The sequence below is a fragment of the Sceloporus occidentalis genome, unplaced genomic scaffold, assembly GCF_023333645.1.
Source record: "Sceloporus occidentalis isolate IW3139 unplaced genomic scaffold, rSceOcc1.0.p SCAF_4, whole genome shotgun sequence".
NCBI lineage: Eukaryota > Metazoa > Chordata > Lepidosauria > Squamata > Phrynosomatidae > Sceloporus > Sceloporus occidentalis.
Window position 1 is genome coordinate 21335378 of NW_028316984.1, and position 27300 is coordinate 21362677.

The window sequence follows — 27300 nt, forward strand, 5'->3', positions numbered from 1 at the left end:
AAGGGACTCAGTGAAACATTATTTATGTTTTTAAGTATTTATATATTGCTTTTCAGGTGTAACTACCCACCTCAATATTACAGTACAAATATAGTAATATTAACACATATCAATAAAAAATTACTGTTAGGGAAGTTTTCGCCTGTAAGATCAGGCTAAAAAACGAATACCCAAAAAAACCAAAAATAAAATTAAAAAAATCATCTGCCCCAAGAAAGATAAAGTATTTCTCAGCCATCCCTACCCATGGAGCAAAATATAACTGTGAAGCAAATGACCTAGGAAACATAAAACCAACGCAAGTCATCCCAAGAAACTGTGCTTTCTTCTCAGTCATCATCTTCAGGCTCCTCTTTAATTTTCTTCTTCTTCTTCTTTTTCTTCTCTGTACTCTGAAAATAATCATTGCTATATTCAGTTCATAATAGTTAATTAATTCATGTTGAATACTATTTTGTAATTAATACTGAATATACAGAAATGAAAGCATTTTTCCTTTTTAAGGGAGAGAGAAGTAGGCATGCATTGTCCTATTCTACTTCTCCTTGCTAATCTCTTTAGACAGAGCAGCTCAGGAACTGCAGGAATCCATGGTTACCATCGATATGACCCTAATGAAATGAGTCAACAGCACTCAAGTCACAGAAGATAAAAGCTTTCATCTCGTAAGTATCTCAGCAGAACAAAGTCATTTGTCCACAATTTATGCAGAGGCTATCAGCCTTAAGAAAGACTAGCTACTCCTCAATTTTTGAGGGCGATTGTAAATGGAAGCAAGACACGCAACAACCAAACATTACAGCTTCCTTCACATGCACCAAAACATCTCTTCATAACTTACCTTCGCCATGGCTTCATTCGCCTGCCTGCAGGCAAGTTACTACATTTTGCTCATGACTCACAAGGCACAAAAGAGATGATTTCTCCTCATAACCAGCATGCTAAATTCATCCTAACCATGAAAGATTCTAAGAAATGGGATGGTCTGAACAGGTTGAAAGAGACTGGGCTATGAAATATATAAGCAGACAATTGTGTCATCTGCTGAAATGTCAAACACAGTTTGGAGGCTGGGATTAATGTAGATTCTCTGGAAAGTCAAATATTTTAAATCACAGGAATGGGTAGGCTAGTTTACCTCCATGCAAAGGAAAAATCCTACAGAAGCTGGAATGGGGGGAAGGAGAGGAGCTAAGGAATGCCCCTTTCCAGTATCTTTCTGTACTTACAGAATTCACAGTTGTGAAATCTACTTTGGTTTTGGGATTGTTCTTTTTTACTAGAACTCCATGATCCATTAACCATAGCTTAGTTCAAATGATACACACATAGAATGGAAGGATGCCAAGGTCAGGAATTCATTCAGAGGACAAGAACTGAATGGAGCTCATAGTTTTCTCACACAAAAAATCCTAGTTAACTAATGGTCTCTTCATTTCAAGGAGTATGACTTAGGTTGGGAAAAAAGCAATTTTGCTGCTATTATGGGCATCAATAACTGAGCATCAGAGAACTCTGCAGAATGAGTGCAAGTTACCCCACAATCTGTCAACAGATCCATGTGTCCTTTCTCTCCACTTGTGTTCCTTGTTGCCTTACCTCTACTGCTGCACTTGTTGATGGTTCTTCTTCATCTTCTTCCACCCAAACTGCCTCTTCTTGAGCTTTCTGTTTTTTCTCCTTTTTCTTTTTCTTCTTTTTGACACATTCACTGTCATCTTGCTCTTCCTCCTCCGCTACTGCCTCCTCCTCTTCCTCTTCTATTTTTTTTAAAGCAACGTAAGAGCCTAGATTTATCATCCATCAAACCCTTTTCAACCACAGCAGCAAATAAACTACAACATAATGCAAAAATGTTCCTATAGTACTAGAAACAAACTAGTATTACTATTTAAGTGCAAACCAAGCTGAAGAATTTGATGAGGAATGTTTAACAAGAATTAAAGCACAATCTTTGGAACTGTACTGTGCCATTATGTAACATATACTGTCTGCATAATACCCTTGTGCTTTGGATGAAAAAAACGCATTACTTCAGCTTTTACGCACCCATCAGGAGGACTCTGGACAAAGAATAGCCCTTTAAATAACAAGAACAATAAACTATAAAACTCTTCTAAAAAGGAAGTTAGAACTAGCCAACAGAAGCAAAATCTAAACAAGAAGGCCTTACAGTCTGGCCAAGATTTGGACTTTTGGCAGTTTGCCATGGGAGAGAGACTGCAAAGTTCTTTACTTTTATTATAGACTATTCCTGTGGAGTTCTGTAAATGAGGGACAGTGGTAGCAGGAACAAATGAGAGGAAGCAGCAAATGCTGAACTTCCCTTCACCGCTACCAAGGAGCAAGGAACCCTGTCTTCCTTTGCCCAGGGTCATCAATGGCAGCCCATCTCTTCAGGAAGCTGTGGCCCCCCTGATAAAACAAGCAGTGGTGGTGATGGGAACATGAATCCTTCATTCCCATTGTCACTGCTGCTTGTCTCTTTGGGGCTCATGGCTCCCTGAGGTAATGAGTGGTGGTGGCAGCAAGAACATGATGGCCTGAGACCTCCAACCACCCCTGCTCCTTGTCTCTTCAGGGTGCTCCGGACCCTGAAGAGATGAGTGGCAGTGGCAGCAAAAACACACACACACGTTTTTGTTGGGGAAAGGTGTTAAAATGATCTGCATCAAATGCAAAATGTGCCCAGTACACCACTGTTTTTGCCTCTAGTATTTATGTAAGTTCTCCAACCCACCGTGAGTGTGGCTAATGCTTCTGAGCTGTATGCTGTGCCTAGGTATGAACTACACACTCACATACACACACATCACCCAATCCATTAGGGCTTGCTGAAGTGAATGCATCTGCAACCTTTTAAGTAATCATGCAAATATCCATTTCCTCTATAATAAGTGGTGCTATCTAGCAGAAAAACACTCAAGAGTGGCTATGTTGGGGACACTATGTTATTACTCCAGCAGGAGTCAACTGTTATACCCAGCATGGGAGCCCATCACAAATGACAATGTGGAATAACATAACCTACATTTCATTGCCACTGACACTTGAGAGCTGGCAGTAGGTGCCTTTGTGGACGTTCGAACTGCTTCCTCCCAACAGTATTTGTCACAACACTTTCAAGCCAAAATGAGGAACGAGCTCCTTAGAAGCTCTTTCTTTAACCTTCACCACTACCTAGAAAGCATGTTAGTTTGGGAGGACATCTTTCCAAAATACTGCTGCAAATGAAACTAAGAACATCTATATTGTATACATCTATACAAAGCAGAGGAATGGGATTTATATGTTCACTATCAAGTCAAACCCCATCCAAGAGCATATCAACTCTCACTCAACTCAACACCACTTCCTTCAGTATCTTAAGCAAAAAAAGAAAGAGAAAGAAGTGAAAAAACTAAAATTCTGCATATCACAATGAAACAAGAATTTTCAGAATACACATAATTCAGGTTCCAAATCTATGTGAAGAAAACCACAAATTTTCAAAAAGGGAAAACTATACACATTTATTTACACACACCACCTAAGTGTGAGTTACACCAGTAAACCAGACTTTATTATTATTGTAGAAACAGCTTCCACTATTGTGTGTGTGTGTGTGTGTGTGTGTGTATGTGTGTATGTGTGTGTATGAAGCTTTTACATACCCTTAAAAAATGGGATGTACCTTAAAAAGAGCACCAGCATGGTATAGTGGTTTGGGTTGGACTATGACTCTGGAAATCAGGGTCTGACTCCGCACTCAACCATGGAAACCTACTGGGTGACCTTGGGCAAGCCACACTCTCTCAGCCTCACAGGAAGGCAAAAGGCAAACCCTTCCCTGAATGACCTGAAGGCACACAGCAACACTAAAGTGTTTTGTGTGTTTTTGTTTCAAGGCAAAAACGTCTCTCAGACATTTTTTATAATAAAAAATAATAAAATAAAAATAAAGACTTTTTCAAGGTCATAGGGAAGGGTTTTTCATGAAGTTTTTGTTACAAGCTTTCTATGCTGTTGCATGCATGACTGGAAAATAGCAATAGCAAGCACATTTCTATACTGCTTAACAGTGCACTTAAGCACTCCTTAAGCGGTTTACAATGCTTACGGCTCCCAACAAGTTAGGTACTCATTTTAGCCACCTACAGAAGGATGCCAGGCTCAGTCAACCCTGGAGCAAAAGATCATCCAACTATTACATACTAACTCCTGATAGTTTCCAAAAAGCAACAAAGCCCAGGCTTTGAGAAAATAGTTTTTGAGGGAGATGAAGTAATTCTATAAGCCATAAGCATGCAGTGAGCTTTGGGCTTCACTTAGCATATCAACATTTCTCTTTATGTCTTATGTTGTATAAAACTGCAAATTAACTGATGATGTAACATAGGGCATGTATATATATATCTTAGATAGCAAAATAACACTTGTCTAGTGTGCTTTGCTAGAAAGAGACAGGCCAGCTGCTGCTTATGCTGAAAAGACAAAAACCAGGATAAAAATGGGGTTGTTTTGAGAGAGCAGACTTTCAGGTGTGCCCTTCTTCCCACTCTACCAGGCACAAGAAGCTAGTCTTAAGTTTTCTAACCCTCCAAAGCAGATTTGAAGGGGGGGGGGGGGCTGCAGGAGGTAGGAATTTATGGAAACTGGTTCTCTCCCCCTTGGCTAACATGGCTCTCCTGAATCTTACAACCTTCTGTCAACGGAAGGACTAACTCAACGCAGGATACAGAAAGCAGGCAAACAACTGTATCTACTGGACATGTTTAATGGGAGGGCAAGTTTCTGTTCTTGAGACTTTCACACAGAAGGAAACACTTACCATCACATTTGAGGGCATCCAAGAGATTTAATTTGTTAGACATAACACAAAGAAGGTGCTTACATTTGCCCAGAAGAAAGTGTCTGAAATATTCAGAGGGACCACAAATAAAGCTAGAAGCTGATCAGATGCACCAAATAAATAAATAAATTCTCCAGAGACATAGCAACTAACCTTTAATTTCTACTACTTTAGTCTTCTTCATTTTTTTGGGAACTGGCATCTCATTTTCTTCTTCCACCTCTATTTCACTTTTGCGTTTCTTTGGGACCAGAGGGAGTGTAGATTCCCCAGAAGGATCATATGTCTTCACTTCACTTGAATAACAAGAAGAGTTGTTGTTTTTTAAACTGTACGTTTGTGAGGCAAATGCACCAAATGTTTTGGATACAACAAGGATCACACAGATTCCTACCTAACCTTGAAAAGACTCCTACTCAGTGTTTCTGTAACACTAACAACATGCTAGGCACCCTACTGGGTGCAAAAATGGTGTTACTGTTCTTGAGTTACACTAGACACATAAAGGGAACTAATATGGCAATTCAAAAGTAGTATATGCCCTAGGAACTTCATTTTTATTTATACCTAGTATGCCTGACATCATGTTTTCACATAATGAATGGAAGAAAGAACTCTGCCATCATTCTTTTTATGAACTTCTTCAAGCCTGTTTCACATTGAGAAAAACATCCCCCAACGGAATGGACTAAACAATCTAGTCCAGGGATGGGGTGATTGTCCACCCTCTATACGTTGACACACTACTATTACCTTCAAAACTCACCACTGGCTAATGTGAACAGATATCTAAATACAAAACCCTGCACAGTACTACACATTAAATTAGCTTACTTGCTGTTCACCGCTATGATCTTTGGAATAGCGGTATATAAATAAAACAAATTATTATTATTATTAAATGAGTAGGCAGCTAAAAGCATTCTAACTAGCCAAGATGTCACAAAAGCCCCCAGTCTGAGATTTAAAATCAAAAGAACTCCATTACACTATTCATTCTAGCTGGGTGTCTAGCTATTCCTTTCCTCAGAAAATGCTTCCTATACTTATATCCATTCAACCAACTCCATAAATGGAAAAAGCAAACAGGTTGCGGTGATACTGAGAACACTGAAAATATTTCTGTTGATCCAAATAGCAGGTTACTTCCCTGTATCCAGCAAACCTTGAATTAAGTTATTAAAGTAGTAGAATTAAAACAAAGAGCCACAATAAATCAAAGGCAAAATGCTACCCACCTCTTATGCTGATATTTGTCTGCCCTGGCTATGGCTTTTCCTGTGCCACTTATTCGTCTTATCTGAGGGAAGAAAAGTCAGAACTATGAAAAACAAATGACTCATAACAATAATAATAAAAAGGTAGGTATTCTTTAGTCCTTGAAAAAAAATTAAAATTGAATGGTGGTGCTGGAGTGGGAATGCACAAAAAAACTAGAGTGACAGCATAGCAAAGTGCTCTGTGCTCACAGAGAAGTACAAAGTAATATCACTTTAATTTATCCAGACCTATTTTATGCTATAGCCATAGCAACTTTTGGAAAATTATTAGGCCTCTCTCAGCATTCTTTATAAGAGGCAGCTCTCTTGCCCAGAAGAAAAGAGGCAAGACTCCTAGGTCTCAAAAGCCATACGGCTGAGGATTGAGCAAGAAGCATCCCACAGGAAGCCATTTTATGGCTTAGCAGTATAGGAGAGTGCGAGAAGCAGGGCTTCGACATCAGCCCTGGCACTATTATAGCTCTGTTTAAACTAACCTGAGGTGCAGGCACAGCCCTGCAGATGTCCTCTGGCCCCCAAAAGATGGGGTTACACTCTCAAAAGCTTTATACTCCAATTTGCTTACAAAATATAGGGAATTCTGATGTGAAGCCCATGTCATGGCAACATAGCCCTTCTATCCATAATTGTAACCATCTGGCTTGAAGATATATTCCCAGATTTACTGCAGATAGTGAAAATCGTGGATCATAATGAGCCCTATATTTACAACAGTGGTTGACCATAGAGTCATGCTGGAGGACCTCTAAATGCCTAGAGACCATATTTTTCTGGACAGCAGTAAATGAAATTGTGGGTACTGGTTCTGCAGATTGGGGCAGGTCTTGCTGTATAAAATGGCATTGTCTAAAATGACACAATGCCTCCTTCCTTATGAACCTGCCTGTATGAGGAGTTCTACAATAGAGGCCTTCCTCCAAGACAGCCTCAGAAAGCTGTGACAATGAAAAAGGCCTTCTCAATTATGATCCTCATCATAATGGCATGTTATCCCCAGGGAGGCCCAGCTGGCTCCAAATGATTTTCTTTTCAGCCCCAGGGAATAAGGTGTGTCTCTACTTCAAAGCACTCACCCCTTTTTCTTCCAGGTGCCTTAGTCTTGTTTCTACTTTCAGTCTGTTCTCAGCACCCATCTCAGCACTGGTACTCTCTCCAAGGGCATCATAACGAATAGTCAAGGCTGTTTTTGCTGCCAGCATTCGTGAGATCTTAGAGGAAAGAGTGAAATATTCCCAGTGAAACCACAGTGCCAATTTATAATACACATACAGTTGCAAGTTATGCCAATGAAAGGAAACACAATGGAAAATTCTGGATGGAATTTAGAAGAGAAAGAACATGGTATACAATATTTCCCATGGTTGTTTTTAAAAAGCAAGCTTGGTTTAAATTAAAGCCTAGTATTGTGATCCAAATAGTCTAAATACCCTGAAGGCATCATATCCTATCTGATCTTGGAAGATAAGCAGGGTCAGCCCTGATAAGTACTTGGATGGGAGACCACCAACAAATACCAGGTGCTGTAGGCTATATTTCAGAGGAAGGAACTGGCAAAAACCTCCTAACAAAATCCTATGCAATTCATGGTGCTGCCACAAGTCAACAGACAACTTGAAGGTGTGCATGTGCGCGCACGCACACACACACAGTATTTCAAGTCAAATATCTTTTTCAACTGCTAATAAAACAAGTTGCCCATTCTTTTAATTGTGGAACAATTTATTTTCTTGACTGCGTATCTTCATAAGAATAGCCACAAGAACAGACAAGACAACTACCCAGATGAATTAAATACAATAATCTTTTTATGGAATTAATTTTTAAAAACAGGAGAAAGATGCACACCTCATTTTCTTTCCAGTAACCTATTATATGGATTTCTATACACAGGACTGATGTAATTTTGATACCAACAAAAAGCCACTTTTTATTGCATCCAACCAGGTAAGATTCCTTTAATTACAGAGTAGTTTACCTGTCAAAGGCCTGCCCAAATAAAACATCACTCTAATAATTAGGAAGGACAGCTACTTTATTAGGTCCTGTTCTCTTTCAGTTTTAATGCTGGATTAGTATATCAATTCACCAAGGCTGCTCAAGAAAGACTTCATGTGTTTGCCTATGGAATCAATTATAGGTAATGCACTGGGGGGAAATGTGGCATAAAACCTTTTGATGTAATCTCTTTTAAAATCAGTAGGTTAGATTTAGAGAATCAGTAGATTAGATTTATGATCAAGTTCCAAAAAAAATTAGACAATTTTGGATCCTTAATTACCACTTTCTCCTCTGACCTGTCACATATATTTTTGCAAGTTTTATGAAGACAATGATGGTTAGGGGAGGAAATAACCCAACACTGGTAACATAGGACATCTTACCTTTCCCTTGTTTTTGGCTGTTGTTTGCCCCACAAGAGAAGCATGATAAATCAAACCAAACTTTGGAGTGTCACGTTTAGTCTTCAGAGCTCTAAAAAGTGCTTTTTCAGCACCCAGAATTTGAACAGTTGATGCTGGATGCTTAGCCAGATTCAAAAGGGAGCCTGCAGCAAAAGAAATGCCAAAAAGGGTTTCAAAGAACAAGTGTCCTCTGCAATTTGTCAAATCTGCTGATAATAATAATAATAATAATAATAATTATTATTATTATTATTTGTATCCCGCCTCTCCCTGTATTGGATGGAGGCGGGTAACAACAAACATAAGAACAATAAAAATAGAACACAACAAGCCACAAGTAAAAACATAGCAAAACATATAAAATCCAATTCCCTATCTCCCTCCCACCTTAAAACAGCATTAAAAACAACAATTCCCAATAAAATACTACCAATAAAGTAGTCAATAAAATCAAGCACAGTCACAGTCTGGTGGGAACAGCTATGCAACAGGAGAGTGAACATTCCAAGGAGGTCAATTTGGGAAGGCCTGCCAGAAGAGATCCGTTTTTATTGCCTTCTTAAAGACCTCCAAAGACGTTATATGGCGGATCTCTTCCGGCAGGTCATTCCAGACTTTTGGAGTGGCAACAGAAAACGTCCTCTGGGAAGTCGTTACCAGTCTGATTTTCTTAGACTGCAAGAGATTCTTCCCAGAGGACCTGAGAGTGGAAGAAGGATTGTATGGGAGGAAGCGTTCCCTCAGGTAAGCTGGACCCAAGCCATGTAGGGCTTTAAAGGTAATAACCAACACCTTATACTGTGCCCGGAAGCTAATAGGCAGCCAGTGTAGGGATTTTAAGATAGTGTAATAGGATCAAATTTAGAACTCCCTGTAACCAATCTGGCTGCCATATTTTGAACTAGTTGCAGCTTCCGAACGAGGCATGAGGGTTGCCCCATGTAGAGCACTTTGCAGAAATCGAGACGAGAGGTTATCAGTGAATGTACAACCGCTTCTAGGTTTTCCCGTTCCAGGAAGGGTCGTAGCTGGCGTATCAGCCAAAGCTGATAACAGGCACTCCTGGCCGTTGCATCCACCTGGGATGACAGCTGAAGCGACGAGTCCAGGAGTACCCCCAAGCTATGAACACAGTCCTTTGGGGGAAGTGTGACCCCGTCCAGAACTGGAGAGCTTATCACCATTCCCAGATTAGGATTGCCTATAGCAAGTCCCTCCGTTTTATTTGGATTCAGCTTAAGTCTATTTTCCCTCATCCAATCCATTATTGACCTCAGACAGTCATTCAGAGGGGAGATGCCATCCTTGGTCACCGAAGAAGTCTGAGACATGGAGAAGCAAATTTGGGTGTCATCAGCGTATTGATAACACCCTGTCCCATGTCTCCAGATGATCTCACCCAGTGGCTTCATGTAAATGTTGAATTGCATTGGAGACAGTATCGCGCCTTGAGGGATATCCAATTTGAGCTCCCTCTTGGCCGAACAACTGTCCCCAAGCAACACCATCTGGAACCTATCTGAGAGATAGGACCAGAACCACTGCAAAGCAGTGCCCCCAATTCCTAACCTTCTCAGGCATTCCAGAAGGATATGATGGTCGATGGTATAGAAGGCTGCTGAGAGGTCCAAGAGCACCAACACGGTCACACTTCCCCTGTTGATGCACAGACAGAGATCATCAACAAAGGTGACCATGGCAGTCTTGACTCCATATCCCAACCTGAAGCCAGTTTAAAATGGATCAAGATAATCGGTGTCATCCAAGACTGCTTGGAGTTGGTTGGCAACTGCCCTCTTGATCATCTTGCCCAAAAATGGAAGAAGAGATACTGGTTGATAGTTAGATTTCTCCAGGGGATCAAGGGAAGGCTTTTTAAGAATAGGTTTAACCATGGCCAGTTTTAAACTAGCTGGAAAACTGCCTTCCCTGAGGGAGGCATTATATGAATCAAGCTTAAACTCTTGCAACAAAAAAGATCTGTAGATATAAAACTGTCCTCTGGACTGACTGAGAAGTCTTGGGGAAAGAGACTGGAGTATCAGGCCATGCTGTTGCTGCCAATCCAATTACTGGAAACTGGTTGCAACAGAACTAAAACCAGATTCATCTGTCTCTTCTCATGATGCCTTGACTTAAATACATCCCCTTTAAAATAGGATAGACTGTAACGAGCAGGGCCCAAGAAGCATCTCAGAAGAGGTAGTGACTAGAGTTGCCTTCATTTTTCCAAGATGAAATCAGGCAAACTTCAGAAGAGAATCATCATTGATTGCTTCTAGACTCATGACAACGTTGACAACCCTGTATGATGCCATTTCAATTTAGAAAACCATCAGTTGAGGACATTTTAATATATTAAATCAAGCACTATACTGCTTCCTATATCTCACAATATCTCAAAATGGCCTAAGCATAGTCAATATGCATTAATTAAGATAATTTAGATATTTAAAAGGGCAGGACTGGGTAAAATACTGTTACACAGCCAAAATGCAACACCCCTAGTGCAACAGCCATGCATACGCCCGGTTCAATGCCTTACCTACAGCAGTATTGGAAGGCAGGTTTAAAAGAGTGCCCTATAAATCCTGTCTTTGCCCATGTGACACGGGTGTAATTGAAACCATTGAGCACGTTTTTTTATATTGTCAATTTTACAAAGATATCCGTCTCCAGTTGATTGCCCCCTTGTTGGGAAAATACCCTGGTCACTCTGACGCTTTTTACATCAGCAATTTACTAAATAGCCAGGTACCCGAGGTGGTATTTAGGGTAGCAAAGTTCTGTTACATTGTATGTAAACTCCGACCCCAAATGGTAAATGGGAACTAACATAGGCAAGTCTGTAAATCTGTTAGGTTAAGACATTTAGGGAAGAACCTAGGAAGTAATGAAGTTCGACCTTGGACATGTCTGAGTTCAATGTTTGTCAACAAAAAATTGGGATCATAATATTTTAGAATATGATATCCGCTGTTTGCCATCTAAGTTGCTGCCTTACTTTGCTTATGCCTCAAAATCTGTGCTACTATAGACATAAAGTTTTAACGCAAGGGCACTGGGAACTGACAAAGCCAATTTTGTATAGACCGTATGATCTTAGGAGAATCCTAGGAGAGTTGGCGGTTGGCACCAGATTTGCCTTAATTATTTTTTGAAATGGTAAGAGCCTTTGCTTTTATTTATGATTTTAATGCTTGTATAATTGTGTATGATGTTAATGTTCATAATCGTGTATAGAAATCTATGAATTTCTATTGTGACTTTCCATATTTATATGTTGTGATTTTGTTGGTCAATGACCGAATAAATTTTTATAATACAGCCATGCATACCTGCATGAGCAATAAGCCGGGCTCCTACGAGCTCTCCCACCATGATTGTAAGGTTAGGTGCAATTGCCATCATTCTGTTTTTAAGATAATCATACAGTTGTGCTCGATAGTCTGAGATCTCAATCACCTGGAAGACACAATAAGACCGGTCAAAACTTGCAAAGCTAAGTTGCCAAAGGCAAATCATTAAAAAAAAAAACATTCAGTAAGAGGACAGGTAAACAAGTTAAGCAGCTAGTTACATTTTGCCAGTAAAGATTATAATTTTTATATGGTATATTTTGGTTTTCTGAACTTCTGTGAACAGGTGTACAGAATTTAAACACACATAGAGTTACAATCCAATGATCCAAAAAAGACAGCAACATATAAAAGTAGCATATGTAAAACCACATGGCATGAGCCCATTCAAACAGAAAAGTTTTTTAAAATACAGATTGACAGTGAGAAAGCATGGCAGACCTCCAGCTGGAGAGCATTCTCCAACTTTGGCATCAGCACTGAGAAGGCTTAGTCTTTCATATTCCATTCATACAAATATGAACTGGTAAATGGGACCATCAAATCAGGTCTTAATTGTCTGAAAGACTCAAATGTGAACAAGTGTTCCCCTCAGATAACCTGAGCCCAGACCATTCAATTGTTGAGAACAGACATGACATGCATAAGTCCAGAATGTTTCCAAATATGAAAGGTACACTACGTATTTTCTTTTAATAGAACCTTATTTCTCAAGTACTCATGAAGGCAAGACATTTTGAGGTACTTCATCAAGCCATGTTTACCAGTGAGGAATACTCTACAAAGCACCCAAATGGAGCCAATCCAGAACGAAGTCACAAGGACAACTTCCTTCCTTCTTTCCATTCGAAAGTGATACATTTGAACATAATCAGAATACACGTTTCAACCCAAAAAGCTTTTTGTTAGGCTGGACTTTCCACAGAACTTGCACTGGCCTTTCAGCTTAGATTTAAAAGTGGAGGCAAAGTTACCTGGTGGTATTTTATCATATTTAAAACCAAGGTAGGTGGAATAATGAGGGTATCTTAATATATGTGGAAGCCCTACTTCTGCATGTCTCAGAAGAGACAAAGAGTTAGTATATCATTCAATCAATTTCACATCTTGAATATATTCAGTTACTCTAAATCAATGATTCGAGATGGCCTCAGAAGAGGTAGTGACTGTGCAGCCTTCAGTTTGTGTATCAGGTATGCATCATCACAATTATCATCACTGCCATCAAGAACATTCACGTGAAAACATTTCTAAAACTGCTTCTTTAGAATGTTCAGCTCCCAAAATATTTTAACTCTGAGCTGAGCAATAGTCATGTAGTATCCACATACAACCAGATGGTATGAATGGGCCTTTTTGCTCATGCACACAACTCTTTCACTCCACTCCTCACAGCCTGAGCAGCTTCTTGTTATAAATGAATTGTTGAACTACAGTTATCCTTGATTAATAACAGCTTTTGTCAAGGAGCCAAATGCTTATTGGTATTTTGGCTAATCAAACAAGTATATGGTTGCCCAAATTAACTTTACTAGACTCAAGTAGTTTAGAATCAAAACTGATTTAACCCCAATTGACAGAAGTAGCATTAAAGTGTTTTAAATGGATTGTCAACTGGATGTGAGCTGCTCAGAATTAGCATTAAAGCTTTTTACTGAATGTTGGTGTGTGTTATTTTAGCCAGCTATGGACTAAGTTCCCAAGTTCTATCCAACATTACATAACCACCTGATCACACAGGTGTTGTATGTTGCTTATATCTTCTTCAGACACTTCAGTCCCCATGGAGATCTCTGCAGCTGCTTTCACCTCTTCTTCAACTTCCTCAGGAAGGACCTCAGACAGATCAGAACAGGAAAAGTTTTTTCTGTCTCCTGTGTAAATAAATAACAAAACAGGAATAAAGATAAGCAGCAACGGAAGTGAAGCTTCGTTCTGCAACCCACATGGGCATAATGTATAAAGTCAAACTCAAAAGGCTGAAACAGGAGGAAGTGGGTGATTTTCAATGGTTTAAATCCACCAGTGTTATCCTAAAAAGTCATAGTCAGCATCCTCCTCCACCACATTATGTTTATTTAAAATATAAATTTCCACACTGTGGTATGAATGACAGACTAGGATCTGTTGAGAAGTAGTTATTATACAAAGGCTAGAGAACATGCAGCCCTCTAAATGGTGCTAGACTGCAATTCCCATCACTTTCACCCTGTATAGTCAGTTATGAGGGATTCAAGGTGGAAGTCCAACATCATCTGGAGGACCACAACTTCTCCCTAAGCCTAGCTTTCTGTTTTCACAAAGTTACAAATACATCACAAAAGAAAACGCTCTATATTTAATAATTTAATCATTGGTTCAATTAGGAATTGAATAGAATGCAAATAACAGAGACACATAAATGATGAAACATAACACCACAACAGGGATTAACATCACTTAAAATAGTGTAGATCTCATTTGTGGATGGAAAACGAGGAGCTGCATGGTTTCAAAACAGTGAATACACTATGGACTTCACAAGTGATCTCTCAGAATTCAGCATTACTCACCAATTTTCTGTACACATTTACAGTAGGTTAGATTATCTGTGATAATTTTGCCCAGTTCTGGAAAGTGCCAACCGTACCATTCTCTGCAGCGCATTATGTAGTTATTTAATTCTTTGTCCAAGTCATCAAGAAGGGCTGGAGGAGAGAAATAACGTAGCATGCTTTACTTTCTCTTTAGAAAAGATACATAATTGAAATTAGTATCAGAAATTAAGATTTTAGAATGGCTTCTGAAATGTTTATCTTGACTTTAAACACTGCTTTTAAACAAATAAATGAAAGCGATCAAATTATATGAGAGCCGGAATAAATTTTGCAAAATGAAATGTTAGACTGTTAGGACACCTTTCTTTAGCTGTACCTAGTAAGAAATATTAAGTGGCAGCCTATTATACAAGTTGTCTTAGAGTAGCAGCTTGAAAAGACAGGGAGAGTTTGGCCTCCAGTATCATTCACTCCACAATATCTACCAGTACTAGCAAGCACTTATTTCAAAATCACAGTACAGGGCCATTTTGTTATCTGCACATTTGTCTATTTACAGCATTTGTGCACTGTGTCTCAGTCTTGTATTCTAGACTTTTTATTTATTATTTTTACTTTTGCAGCTTCTTTTATGCCTAGTGCTATTGCTCACTTAATAAATGATAGTGTAAATGTGTTTTTAGACTTTTATGTGCATTGGAAAGTTAAAGAAAAGTCTGTGATTCATGTTAAGGTGATTTTGTCTTTACATGTGTGGTCTGGAACCTATTAGTGAGATATGTTTATATATTAATTTCTCCCTTTGCACTTTGCTAGTTGATCTTGCATCCACAATTAGCTGCACCTAGCTTTATTTTCATTTCATGGTAGGTAAAATCCCAGGGTGTCAGAATGCATGAATAGGGAGATCTAAAATATTGTCATTCAAAATTCCTGCTTCAGAATTTATTCTGTAACTAGAAACATGAACCAGTGAACTATAATATTCAAAAGCTCTTCTACAAAGCTAGACTGATTCAGTAGCCAGAACATGGACTTGAGCCATGAACAAGAGCCTACTTTGGGCTACTGATGGTGATTTAGTAGATGTGGGCTATTACTGATTTAGTAGATGTGGGCAGCCTGTGGCTCTGCAGTTCCCATCTGCCCTTACCATTAAGGGACAATAGGAGTTATAGTCCCAAGACCTCATGGAGGTCCAAAATTTGCCAACCTTGATTTAACAGGGTTCTCCAGTAAGCCAGCTATGTCTTGAGCTCAAGAAGACCACATAATCATTCCCCAGAATGTGATGGGAAAATAATGAACAAAATGAACTCATATTTGTTAAAATCCGTATTTCAGCTACAATAAACCTTCACAGAAACTGAAAAACGTTTAAACTGGCTATTAAGAGGTAATTCTCATACTGGCAAGAATAGAAAACAATTCCTTATTTACAGTCAAATATTCCTGTTATATTGTCTCAGTGGTAGCGATAAAGCACAATTTCAGTGACAATGGCCCGGTACACACCACCAAGTGGTGTATTGGTGCTGATACTAGGGTTAAGGACCGTGCGGCAACGGCACAGTCCCTAACCCTAGTACATCGTGGCGGTGTAACAATGGTGGCGTCCCGTCCATACGGACACTGCCATTGTGATGTAAGCGCCACACGGCGTCTGCATGGCACTTACTTCGCGAGTGTGACAGTGGCGCACTCGTGACATCATTGCGGTGCCCAAAAACAAACCCAGAAATACCGGGTTCTTTTTCCTCCACAGTGACGGCGCACCTTTTCGGGCAGTCTATCCTGTGCCAATGTTTACAAAATCCCTGCCTCCATAAGTGGTATTTTCTACCTTACATTCAATACAGTAGTGCATCTTTAGATGTATTACTATCCAACTACCTCTCCTCCTGCAAACATCAAAATTAAGCTACTCAATCAAGCTGCAATACATCTACAGTATGTCAGTTTCAAAAGGTTTGCACAAGATATTAAGCAGGAGTCCACTGTTTTGGTGAGCCACAATATATATCACAGACCCTTGTCTCCCTCTTGTGTATGCACCTTTTTTGAGATATCAGCTCCAGGTGTATGGAGTATCTGGGGCTCCTAGACTAAGATAAAGCCACTGCCGTTTTACCCAGCATCAGGTTGGATGGGAGTGAGAGTTGTTGGAATAGTCAGCTGAATTTTTTTTTTTAAAAAAAAACTAGGTAATTTTCTTTTAATTTCAGTTTGTGGGCCCCAGTATTAAAAATTCAAATCCCAGACTCAAAGTGTGTATTCAACTGTACTCACAAATTGCTTGGACAATCATTGTGTCAACTTTGTCCGGACTGAACTTCAACTTGTATCGGGAGAGGCTGAAAAACAGGCATACACAAAATGTAAACTACGTGACATGTAATCAGCTACCAAACTAAGAACTGCCTAACTTCTCTTTCTATTCTGAGCAATAAGGCATTTGCCAGCCACTGCAATGGAGGGGACTGTGTCTGACTGTCTGTAGCATCTCAGAGAGCCTGGCTGAATACAGTTTGCCCTCCACATTTGTGGCCTTTGACTTCTGCAGATTCGATTATTTATGGATTTTATTAATCTCTAGGTCCTCCAATGTAATTGTCAACTTCTGTCAAGTCACGCTGGAGGACCTTGAGATCTCTAGGCATTTGCAGGCCCTCCAGCACAATTCTACGGTTACCTTCTGGCACATGATTGATTGATTGATTGAAATTTTATTTCTATACCGCCGTTCCTACGATCACGGCGATTTACAAACAGTACAAATACAATACAATTCAAATTAAAAGAAAACAAGTTTAACAATGAAAAATACCCCAGATAAAACCAAACATAATTATACATCATTAAAATCCATCATAAAAACAGTTAAAAATTACTAATCAATCTAAAAATACAATACAATACAATCCACGATACATAGGGGAAAAACAATCAGGACATGTGAGGGAAGGCTTGACAGAATAAATGTCTTCAGGTTCTTCTTGAACGACTCCAGGGAGGGGGCTAAGCGGAGCTCCTCAGGGAGAGCGTTCCAAGATTGCGGGGCCGCAACAGAAAATGCCCTTTGCGCCGTTGATACAAATCTAGTCTTGGGAACGCTCAGAAGATTTTTCCCACCTGACCTGAGTGTGCGGGGCGGATTGAATGGGGAGAGGCGGTCCTCCAAGTACTCTGGGCCTAAGCCATTTAGGGCTTTATAGGTGACAACCAACGCCTTGTATTAGGCCCGGAAGCGAATTGACAGCCAATGCAGATCTTTCAATATCGGTGTTATGTGGCTGGCCCTGGAACTACCAGTGACCAGCCTAGCGGCCATATTTTGAACCAACTGCAGCTTCCGAGCTTGGTACAAGGGTTGCCCCATGTAGAGCGCATTACAGAAATCAAGTCGAGAGGTTACCAGTGCATGCACCACTGTTTCAAGGTCCCCCCAGTCGAGGTAGGGACGCAGCTGGCGTATCAGCTGAAGCTGATAACAGGTGCTTCTAACTGTCGCATCCACCTGAGGAGTCAGGCGAAGCGACGAGTCAAGAAGCACCCCCAAACTGCGAACTGAGTCTTTCACGGGGAGCATGACCCCGTTCAGGACAGGTGGACAAACCTCCTTCCCAGGACCAGGAGAACCTATCACAAGCACTTCCGTTTTCTCTGGATTCAGGCTGAGTCTGTTTTCCCTCATCCAGCCCATTACCGACTCCAGACAGGCATTGAGCGGAGAGATGCCATCCCTAGTCACTGCATCAGTCGGAGACACAGAGAAGACTATTTGGGTGTCATCAGCGTGCTGATAACACCGCGCCCCGTGTCTCCGGATGATCTCTCCCAGCAGCTTCATGTAAATGTTAAATAGCATAGGGGACAAGATCGCTCCCTGATGGCCACAGAGTTGCCCTGGAAGACCTACAGAAGTCTTATTTGTGGTTTTTCAACTTTCATGAGGTCCTGTGCACCTAACCCCAACGAATGGGGAGGGTCCATTGTATTGAGATGTGTTAGCCCCAACCACTGCTCATGTCAAAGGGCAGAAAAACTGTACAGATCATATCTGTCTCAGAGGCACTTCAAGGTGGCTGCCACACTGCAGAAATAAAACAGTTTGACACCACTTTAGCTTCTGCAACTTAATGCTATGGAATTCTGGGATTTGTAATGGGGGGCATGAGACAGGAAAGGCTAAATATCTGACAAAACTACAAATTCTGGATTCCACACCATTGAGTCACAGCAGTTAAAAGTGGTGTCAAACTGCTATATTTCTGAGGTATGACAGCAGCCTAAGTGTGCCTTCTGAAATACAGAATTATCAGCTATGATCCTGCAGCAGATGTATCTCCAGCATGTAGCTGATATTGTTGCGTGTCCACCAAAGTGCTGCTACCAAACTATGGTAAGTGCTGTCCACTGACACAAAAGTGGCCATCTGGGTGTGTGTGTATGTACGCATACAACAGAATTCTGATTTCTGCAACAACCAAAGTGGATTACACACCACTGTAACTCACTAACAGAATGCTAACTTTTTCTCTAATGAAATGCAGGGATACTGTCCAGTACAACCTTAAAACACCAACACTTCCAGCGTTAAGGATGGAGAACATGGGGCCCAACAAGCAGCTGGACTGCAACTATCATCCTTCCTTACTACTGGCTATGTCAGCAAGGCCTGATGAAATCCAACCACATCTGGAGAGCTTCAGATTCCTAATCTGAGTTTTAAATAACACTAGAAATATATTTTGAGTTTTACAAACTTTCATCAAAACTCAGGAAACTATTATTGTCATTGTTATAATCAGGAAGCCAGGGCTAATGAGCAGAGAGCACTGGACTGGAATGAAGGAACAAAGATTTGAGCCCAAATATTCCTCTTGATTGAATCATGGAACCTTCTACATATCTAGTATTTGTTAGCTGAACCTAAGCCAATATTACATGTTTAAAAGGTCTGAGATAATTACAGGAGGCACTTAACATAGGAGACTTCTTCTCAAAATGCTTTCACCATTATTAATCCTCTCCCTTACTGTACTACAAAACCTTGGTCTCAGAAATGTTTGGTGTTGATACTACTTTCCCAAAACACAAGATTTTCACTCCTACATACAACTACTTGGGAAAAGAACTCAAAAAATTCAAAAGGCTTATCTTCAATATATTTGTACCTAGACTTGTTCTGTAAACAGATGCTAGTGCTTAAGCTTGGCATGCTATAAAATGGCATTTCCAAGTGTAACACAGCCTACCCGAATCTGGTGCTAAAACTCCCACTTTCTTCATCCAGCATTGCTCAGGGGGTGGGAGCGAGCTAATATACAACAAAAGAAAGAACAAAGTTGGAAAAACATTTAACTTTACCTGTGTGCCAGTCCTAAACACATAGCTGCCATCTCCCGTGCTGGAAGGCCACTGATAAGCCCTTCCATTTGTGAACGAATGCCTCTCATTAGTTCAGTAACCATTGGGCTGTGGATGCAACTTAAGTTCAGCTTGTCCTACAAAAAGGGAAAAGCAGTAACATTCATTCTGTAAGTAAGGTCTAGTGTGTCACTGCAACGATATATTTACTAGTCAGTATTCAACAGGCAAACATCTGCCCAAGAGTGATACACTAGCAGGTAAGCTTCTTGGCTGAGCACTTCTGGGAATCTGGACTGTTCAAACCAAATTGGATTGCCTCATGCAGGGACACAGTAGTTTAAAATTTCCTGTAAATATCATATTGTTATGAAATGGCAAGTTTTCATTGAAAACATCTGCACAGCAGGAAAAAAAGACAAATACAGTACTCTCAAGGAAAGTGTTGCATTTACCAATTAGTGTACAGTCTGCCCTCCGTATACGCGGACTTGCCATACGTGGACCTAAGCATACGCGGATGGCAAGTCCGCATGGGGGGGGTGGCACTGGCAGAGGAAGGAGAACAAGAACAAGGAAGGAGAGGAGAGGAGGAGGAAGAAGGGAAAGGAGGCCAAGCAGCAGCAGCGCAACAGAGTGGGGAAGGGCTGGGGAGCAGGAGGAATGCAGAGATGGTGGGGTGGGCTGGGAAAGATCCCTGGCAGCTGAGGGGCAGCAGGCACAGGGGCTTTGGGAGGCCAGCAGAAATGGAGGAACCAGGAAGGTAGGCAGCTTCTGCAAGATCCAGGCGCCTGCCTCCACTTGCCACCACCTGGCTCTCAGTCAGCGGTGCTCCACAGCCGCTCCCACCGCTGCTGCTGTCCACCATCCTCCTCTTCCTCCTCCTCGGCCCCATGGCGCATGGCCGCCCACAGAGACCAGGAGGCAGCAGAGGGACAGAGGGAGGCAGGGAAGGAGGCCACCCCTCTGCCTGGATCAGGCCTGAGCCCACCACCCTCCGCTTGGCTCCGCTCTGCCCGGCCCTTGGCCTCTCCAGGAGGGCTGGCTGAGCGGCTGAGGGCCCCATCCTGGCCTGCCATGCCCACCTGCCTTAGGGGCCCGAGTGAGGAGAGCCTGCTGTCCTTCTGCTCCCGAGGGTCACTCCTAGCCCACCCTGCCTCCTGTGTATTCCTCTTGCTCCCTTTCCTCACTCCATTGCGCTGCCGCCCCTTGGCCTCCTTTTCCCTCCTCCTCTACTCTGTTCTTCCTCTTCCTCGGCTGCAGGTGTGGAGGAAGTGGGAAGAGAGGGGAAGAGGAGAAGGGATGAAGAAGAAAAAAAGAAGGGTGAGCAGCAGCAGGGTAGTGGAGGGGAAAGAGGAGGAGAAGGAAGGAAAAGGAGGAGGAGGAGGACAATGACGAATGGCAGCAGGGCAATGAAGGGGGTAAAAGGAGGAGAAAGAGGAGGAATGAGGAGAAGGCGAGGGAAGAGGAGGAGGAGGTAAAAGAAGAAGAGGAACAGGAAAAGGAAAAGAAGAGCAGGAGGAAGAGGAGGAGAAAGAGCCCCCAGGGCGGTGTCATTGGCAGAGGAGAAGGAGGAGGAGGGAGAAGGAGAATGAGGAAGAATGGAGAAGAGGAGGAGGAAAAAAAGGAGGGCAAGCAGTAGCAGGAGGATGAGAGGGGAATAAGAGGGAGAGGAGAAAGGTAGAGAAGGTGAGGGAAGAGGAGAAGGAAGAGCTGCAGCAGCGGTGACAGGGAACAAGAGGAGGAGGAGAAGGAGGAGAGGGGGAAGAAGACAGAAGAGGTACCCCCCTGCTGCCTGCCACAATGAGAGCAGCGAGGCTGACATTGGGTCGTACCACCATTGAGTTCTATGGGACTTGAGCATACGCTTATTTTGTTATACGCGGGGTGTGTGTGTCTGCAACGGATCCCCTGCGTATAACAAGGGCCCACTGTATTAGACATATGCAACAAAAATTTGGATTGTAGATTCCAACCTAAAAATCAGAAAAATGTAGCCTTAACTCTTTTGCAGTCACTGCATTATCACAAGGATTTAAATTAGAAAAAATGGTGCATGTCTGATCAGGCCATGGTGATGCATGTTTTAATAATATCTCATTTGAATTATTTTGTAATCCAAACTTGCCTTTAAAACATGTTCAAAAACCTCATCTGGTTCATAGACCTACAGCCAGATTGTTAATTGGAGCTGGCTACATTGCTCAGATCCAGGCTATCTGATGGACCCTATCTTCCTATATGAGCCTTCTCAGGCTCTCTGAGGGAAAACTGTTTCAAAGTGCATCTACAGTGTAGAAATAATGCTGTTTGACTCCACTAGCTGCATCCTATGGAATCCTGGGATTTGCAGTTTTACAAGGACTTTAGCCTTCTCTGGCAGAGTGCTGGTACTTTACAAAGCCACAAATCCTGGGATTCTGTAGGCTGGAACCATGGCAGTTAAAATGGTGTAAAACTGCATTATTCCTATAGTGTAGATGCACCTTCAGTCTCATCACTTTCACAGGCACATCTGGTGGGAACAGGAATGGGGACTTCTCGGTGGTTGTTCCCATGCTTTGGATCTCTTCTCCCCCTCCCCCCCCCCTTTTTAGGAAGGCTGCAATGGCTCTGTCTTTGTTGTCATTCTGTTGGCAAGTGAAAATATCTCTGCTCCTACTAGCTTCCCAAGAACTGACTCTGATGCTTTTAATGGTGTGCTATTTAAAGTATGTTCTGCTATTTTTTCTCTTTTGTTTTTTGAGGAATCTGTTTTAATTTGAGGAATCTGTACCTAATTCTAGGTACTGCTTAACCATATTTTAATAATAACTTCTTGTATGTTTTTACTTTTCTTTTTGTAATTGTTTTTAATTGAATTATTTTTAATTTTTGTAAGCTGCCCTGTGTAACAGTACTGAAGAAAAGACAGAATACAAATGAATCAATCAATAAATTATCATCATCACCACCACCACCTCACTTTTATCTTCTCTCTTTATTCTCTTTCCTATTTGTGCAGCATTTATTAGATTATGAACCTGCAGAGGGGCTGCCTTGGTTTTAACTCCTGTAGAATGTTTAGGAAAATGTATATTCTTTGCAAGTAACAACCACAAGTACCAGGCAGCAGGATTCCAGGGAAATAACAGCAGCAAAGAAAGGCAAAAATATCCATTATCAACTGATAACAGATAACTAAATATACTTGCATGAAGCACTAAAGGCAACGATCATAAGCTTCCCCATCAGAACGCCACATAGTGTGTACACACACAAATCAGGATTTACCTTTATTACACCACCCAGTTTAGCATCTGCCACAGCCAACTGTTCATGGGCATCTTTGGCAACTATCTTCTTTAAGATTTTCTTTAAATTCTTGCTAATCTTGCCTTCCACCAGAGCTGTGGATGCTTTAAGGGAAAAAAGAGAACACTGAAAAAGGTCTGCATATTTCTAAACAATCTCAGTCATGAAAACTAAAGAAGAAACAAAAAACAGCAGCTATTGGGCATTTATTTTTAGCTGTTGTCTCAGTGGTAGTGACGAAATGTTGTGGGCAATCACAGGCATTCAGTTCCACTAACAAATCATCACTGACAACAGAACACAGGTATAAACAGAACACGGGTATAAAGGGCTTATTCTATATAGGTGTAAAGGTGCACTATTGTATAAAATCTTACCTATATGAATAAACATATAGACACATACGCATGACGGATTTGGTAAAGAAACATCACTAGCCCATATACTGGTGTATGCAGTATACACTGCTGTATTTAGGCACACAACCATAAAAGGTAAAGATTATATCCCCCATGTTCATAAATGGCCTCTTGCGTATAGAGCAGTCCACTGGCTGGGTTGAAAGGAGATGAAATTAGCTGCAGTCTGTGAGGGCTTCTACTTTTACCACCACTGCCTCTAATGTGAGGACCTCCTCCTGTCCTACCACTATGGCATCAAATGTGGGGACCTTCTACATGCCCTCATGGTTCCTGTTTCTTCATCCCTACCTCACATGAGTAACTGCTGCCAACAGACACTATGTGTCTTGAGCTCAAGCTTTCCAAAATCCCTTACAGTAGCATTGTCAGATAAACACGTGTATAATACAAAAATTGACTTATTAAGAGAGCATCACATCAAAGATTATTAAATACATGTAAATCCCGACTGACTCTAACTCACTCCAACACACATCTCTCTCCGATATTCCTAACACCAACGCTAATCTCTCCCTATCTCTATCTCACATTCAATCTGAGACTAACTAATTTCTATCTCTGACCCTTACTAACCTGAACATCTCTTAATGTCCAGTCATCATACAGCCAAACCTTTTAAACATCCCTTCAAACATTCAGCCCATCACCAGTCACTTTCAAGATCCCATGCTCTCATCTTCTCCCATGCTCTCGTCTCTTTCCTTATTACATCCACTATGCTTCACTGGCATAAACATTGTTTACCATAATTTCTGTAGTAATCGAAACAAATTTTTTTAAATGAAAGCCTACAACAGTGGTTCCCAAATGTTGTTCCTCTAGATGTTTTGGACTTCAGCTCCCAGAATTCCTGACTGTTGGTCAAGCTGTCTGGGGCTTCTGGGAATTGAGGCCTAAAAATCTGGAGGGTCAAAGTTTGGAAATCTACTACATGGTCTACGACATCACAGTCCAATACATCTGGAGCTAAACATGTTGGGTGCAGCTATAGAGCAGGGAAAGGCAACTTATGGCCCTCCAGATGTTGCAGGATTGCAATCCCATCATTCCTCACCATGATCTAAAGTGAATGCCCAAGAAAAAAAAGAGAAAGGATACATTTTAACCTGCTAGTTACCTGCAAGTGCTTCTGTGGTGTCCTGAAACTTCTCAAAGTGTTTCAATTTCACACTAAAGGGGAAAAAAAGAGATCACAAAATTTTCTAAGAATAATGAAGAAGTGAGCCTCTAACTACCAAGCAAATTAAAGCAAGCAATTGGAATATTTCTAAATCTGGAGTGCTTGGCACTATTTTTTTTTTAAAAGAAGCATTTGATAGATATACAGGTAAATCTCAGTTAATGAAGTGCATGTATTCCTGAGTGTTACTTCTTTAACAGAAGCTTTGGTACAGAGGCAGAAATAATATGGAAATAATAGGGATAGGTTCCTATAGCCCCCCCCCCCAAACAAAACAAAAAACAAGAGCAGCTTGAACATTTTTCAGCTGACTCTTTATTTCAGAACTAGAGAGATGCACATGAAATGAAACAGCTAGTTCAGGTAAGACATGCCTAAGTAAACAAAATCATTTGGAATCTTCAAGGCTTCTCCAAAAATGCATCTAGGGATGATTTTTCCCCTTTTACTAGCCTCTATTTTTCTTATAATCCTGATTCTGGTGGCCAAAATTATAGATCTTATTTTTTTTAACATGCTGGGGGAAGCTGTTGAGGCATTTTGTCTTCCCTTTTCTCTTTATCTTGCTGTTGATATATGTTAAGTAAAGGATCCCACAGGCAGCTGTTGTTAAGGAGGCACACATGGCTACACTTGGATCAGATAAAGTAGTATCCAGCTCTTTCCCTGCTCAAACTTTATTGCACTGCTTACTACAGATGTGCTTCTGCAACACTGAAAGTCTATGGCCTGTTACAGACAGGCCAAAATAAAGCTGCTTCGAGTCACTTTGGAGGTATGGTATTTCAATGATGCATGCGTCCTAAGAGTCCAAAAGCCACACCAAAGCCACGCTCCGGTCCTAAGGACTGGAGTGCAGCTTTGGTGCAGCTTCCAGACTCTTAGGATTCATGCATCATTGAAATACCATACCTCCAAAGTGACTCAAAGCAGCTTTATTTTGGCCTGTCTGTAACAGGCCTGCGTTTCTCCAGACCTCCTTCCCAATGCAAATGCTGCTAAAAAATTTCTAGATAAACAGAGGAAGAAGAAAGGGGCTGGGCAGGCATAAAAAGACTGTAAAAAAGCTTCTCTCTCAGAAGCTTTAACTGAGGTATACTTTTACTGGTTCACCAAGTCAATCCCCCTATACAAAGAGGAAAAATGACACCTATTAACTTAGGTGCAGACATAATAGTTTTAATCCAGACGTTTCACTTGAAAAACAGAAAAGGTATATTTTAACCATTAGAAACACAACCCATGAGCTGGAAGTTCATGGCAGTCTTCAGTTCAAATGTCAATTCAGTCAAGTGTAGCCATAGGTAGCAAGTTCACTTTCAGCCGCCGATGGGTAAAAAGGAGATGTTTTACCTTAAAGGTCTGTATGCAACAATTACTGACATAATGGAGCACACTGAGAATACAGGAAGCGTGTTGAAACACTTGGTATTGTTTTTGTCATTTAATGTAACAGTTTCAAATAGTCTTACCTAGTCTACAAGATCCCATGTATTATTTAATAATTATAACATTTACTCTCCCATCTCTTCACATTCAGCCTGTCTGACACAATTACTGTACTTACAGTATTATAAACAAAGATGTCCTTCTAAGGTATGGATCTGAAAGCCAGTCTCCATTCTGGGTGATTTGATTCCCTTTTATAAATACTTTGGAAGCCTTTCCTTGTTAAGCTTTCATTATCCATCTCTATTATTTCAGTTGTTATGCCAGGACTGCTGGCCCTTTGTTGTTCTTAAACTAAAAGATTAATACACTGAAACAAAAGAAACCTTTCATTCAGCTTCAATGTGTTCATAACTTCTGTTTTAAAAATGCTTACATTTTATTTGCTTTTTCGGGAGTTTCAAACTCTTTCCACAAACTATCAATTTCTTGGAGTTTCTTCTCATCCAGAACCTAGGGCACAAAGATGGTAAGACTAATTAAATACACCCAACATTTGGCAAGGAGTTTCCCAAGTTCATTCATTGCTATGCAAATAAAAATCAGGAATGTAAAAGGATTTCCCAACCCCAGAGGCCAGACAATGCTCAAATATCCACACACAAGTGATCATGCTAACAAGAACACCAGCCCTTTTTAACTTCTCTGCCCAGGGCATCTTCTTGGGCCTTCAGAACAAGAAATCCAGTTGTTGTTATTATTATTAACCTTTATTTATAAGGAGCTGTAAATTTACACAGCGCTGTACATACAATCTTTTAGTCAGACGGTTCCCTGTAAGCCCCTCGGGCTTACAATCTAAAAACTGCCTTGGCTCAGTGTTGGGGAATCCTGGGAACTGTAGTTTATTGTGGCACCAGAGCTCTCTGACAGGGAAGGCCCACAAACTACAGATCCCAGAATTCCCTAGCCTTGAGCCAGGGCAGTTAAAGCGGTCTCAAAGTGGATTCTTCCTGCAGTGTGTTCGGGACCTTCCTTCAAAAGGGGTCTTCCCTCTGCGCTCACCTTGAAAATGGCGTATCCGGCGGCGGTCTCGAAGAGGACCAGCATGATGATGATGGCGATAGCGGCGGCGGGACGCCTTTGCCCCCTTCAAAGGCGAGGAGAACGCGGGCAGAAAACCACGAGGCCAACGGCCACTCGTCAATGTCCCACGAGAGCGGAAGTGACGTCTCC

General features: G+C 41.1%; 1 protein-coding gene and 3 non-coding genes across 4 annotated transcripts; all 4 read right to left on the reverse strand.

Moving 5' to 3' along the window:
• Window positions 1–27300, reverse strand: LOC149313586 (nucleolar protein 58-like). Its single transcript, XM_089519383.1, has 15 exons — window positions 27130–27300; window positions 26501–26577; window positions 24613–24665; window positions 23053–23177; window positions 19780–19916; window positions 16699–16763; window positions 14425–14559; window positions 13601–13746; window positions 11852–11978; window positions 8493–8656; window positions 7185–7319; window positions 6070–6131; window positions 4985–5127; window positions 1600–1760; window positions 1–392 (listed from the first exon to the last, which is right to left on the reverse strand). Exons 1-15 carry the CDS (start codon window positions 27172–27174, stop codon window positions 330–332), a joined length of 1638 nt encoding a protein of 545 aa, XP_089375509.1. The 5' UTR covers window positions 27175–27300; the 3' UTR covers window positions 1–329.
• On the reverse strand, window positions 10702–10789 carry LOC149313587 (small nucleolar RNA SNORD11). Its single transcript, XR_016281203.1, has one exon. It is a non-coding gene; the product is annotated as a small nucleolar RNA SNORD11 (small nucleolar RNA).
• LOC149313588 (small nucleolar RNA SNORD11B) lies at window positions 13015–13099 on the reverse strand. Its single transcript, XR_016281187.1, has one exon. It is a non-coding gene; the product is annotated as a small nucleolar RNA SNORD11B (small nucleolar RNA).
• Window positions 23286–23374, reverse strand: LOC149313589 (small nucleolar RNA SNORD70). The gene has a single exon (XR_016281185.1). It is a non-coding gene; the product is annotated as a small nucleolar RNA SNORD70 (small nucleolar RNA).

Excerpts from the sequence above, each read along its gene's own strand:
- LOC149313586 (XM_089519383.1), bottom strand. The coding sequence starts at position 27,174 with ATGCTGGTCCTCTTCGAGACCGCCGCCGGATACGCCATTTTCAAG. Across the intron at positions 23,178-24,612 it reads CACCACAGAAGCACTTGCAG|CATCCACAGCTCTGGTGGAA; the intron begins GTAACTAGCAGG and ends TTTCCCTTAAAG. Across the intron at positions 5,128-6,069 it reads GACAAATATCAGCATAAGAG|TGAAGTGAAGACATATGATC; the intron begins GTGGGTAGCATT and ends TTGTTATTCAAG.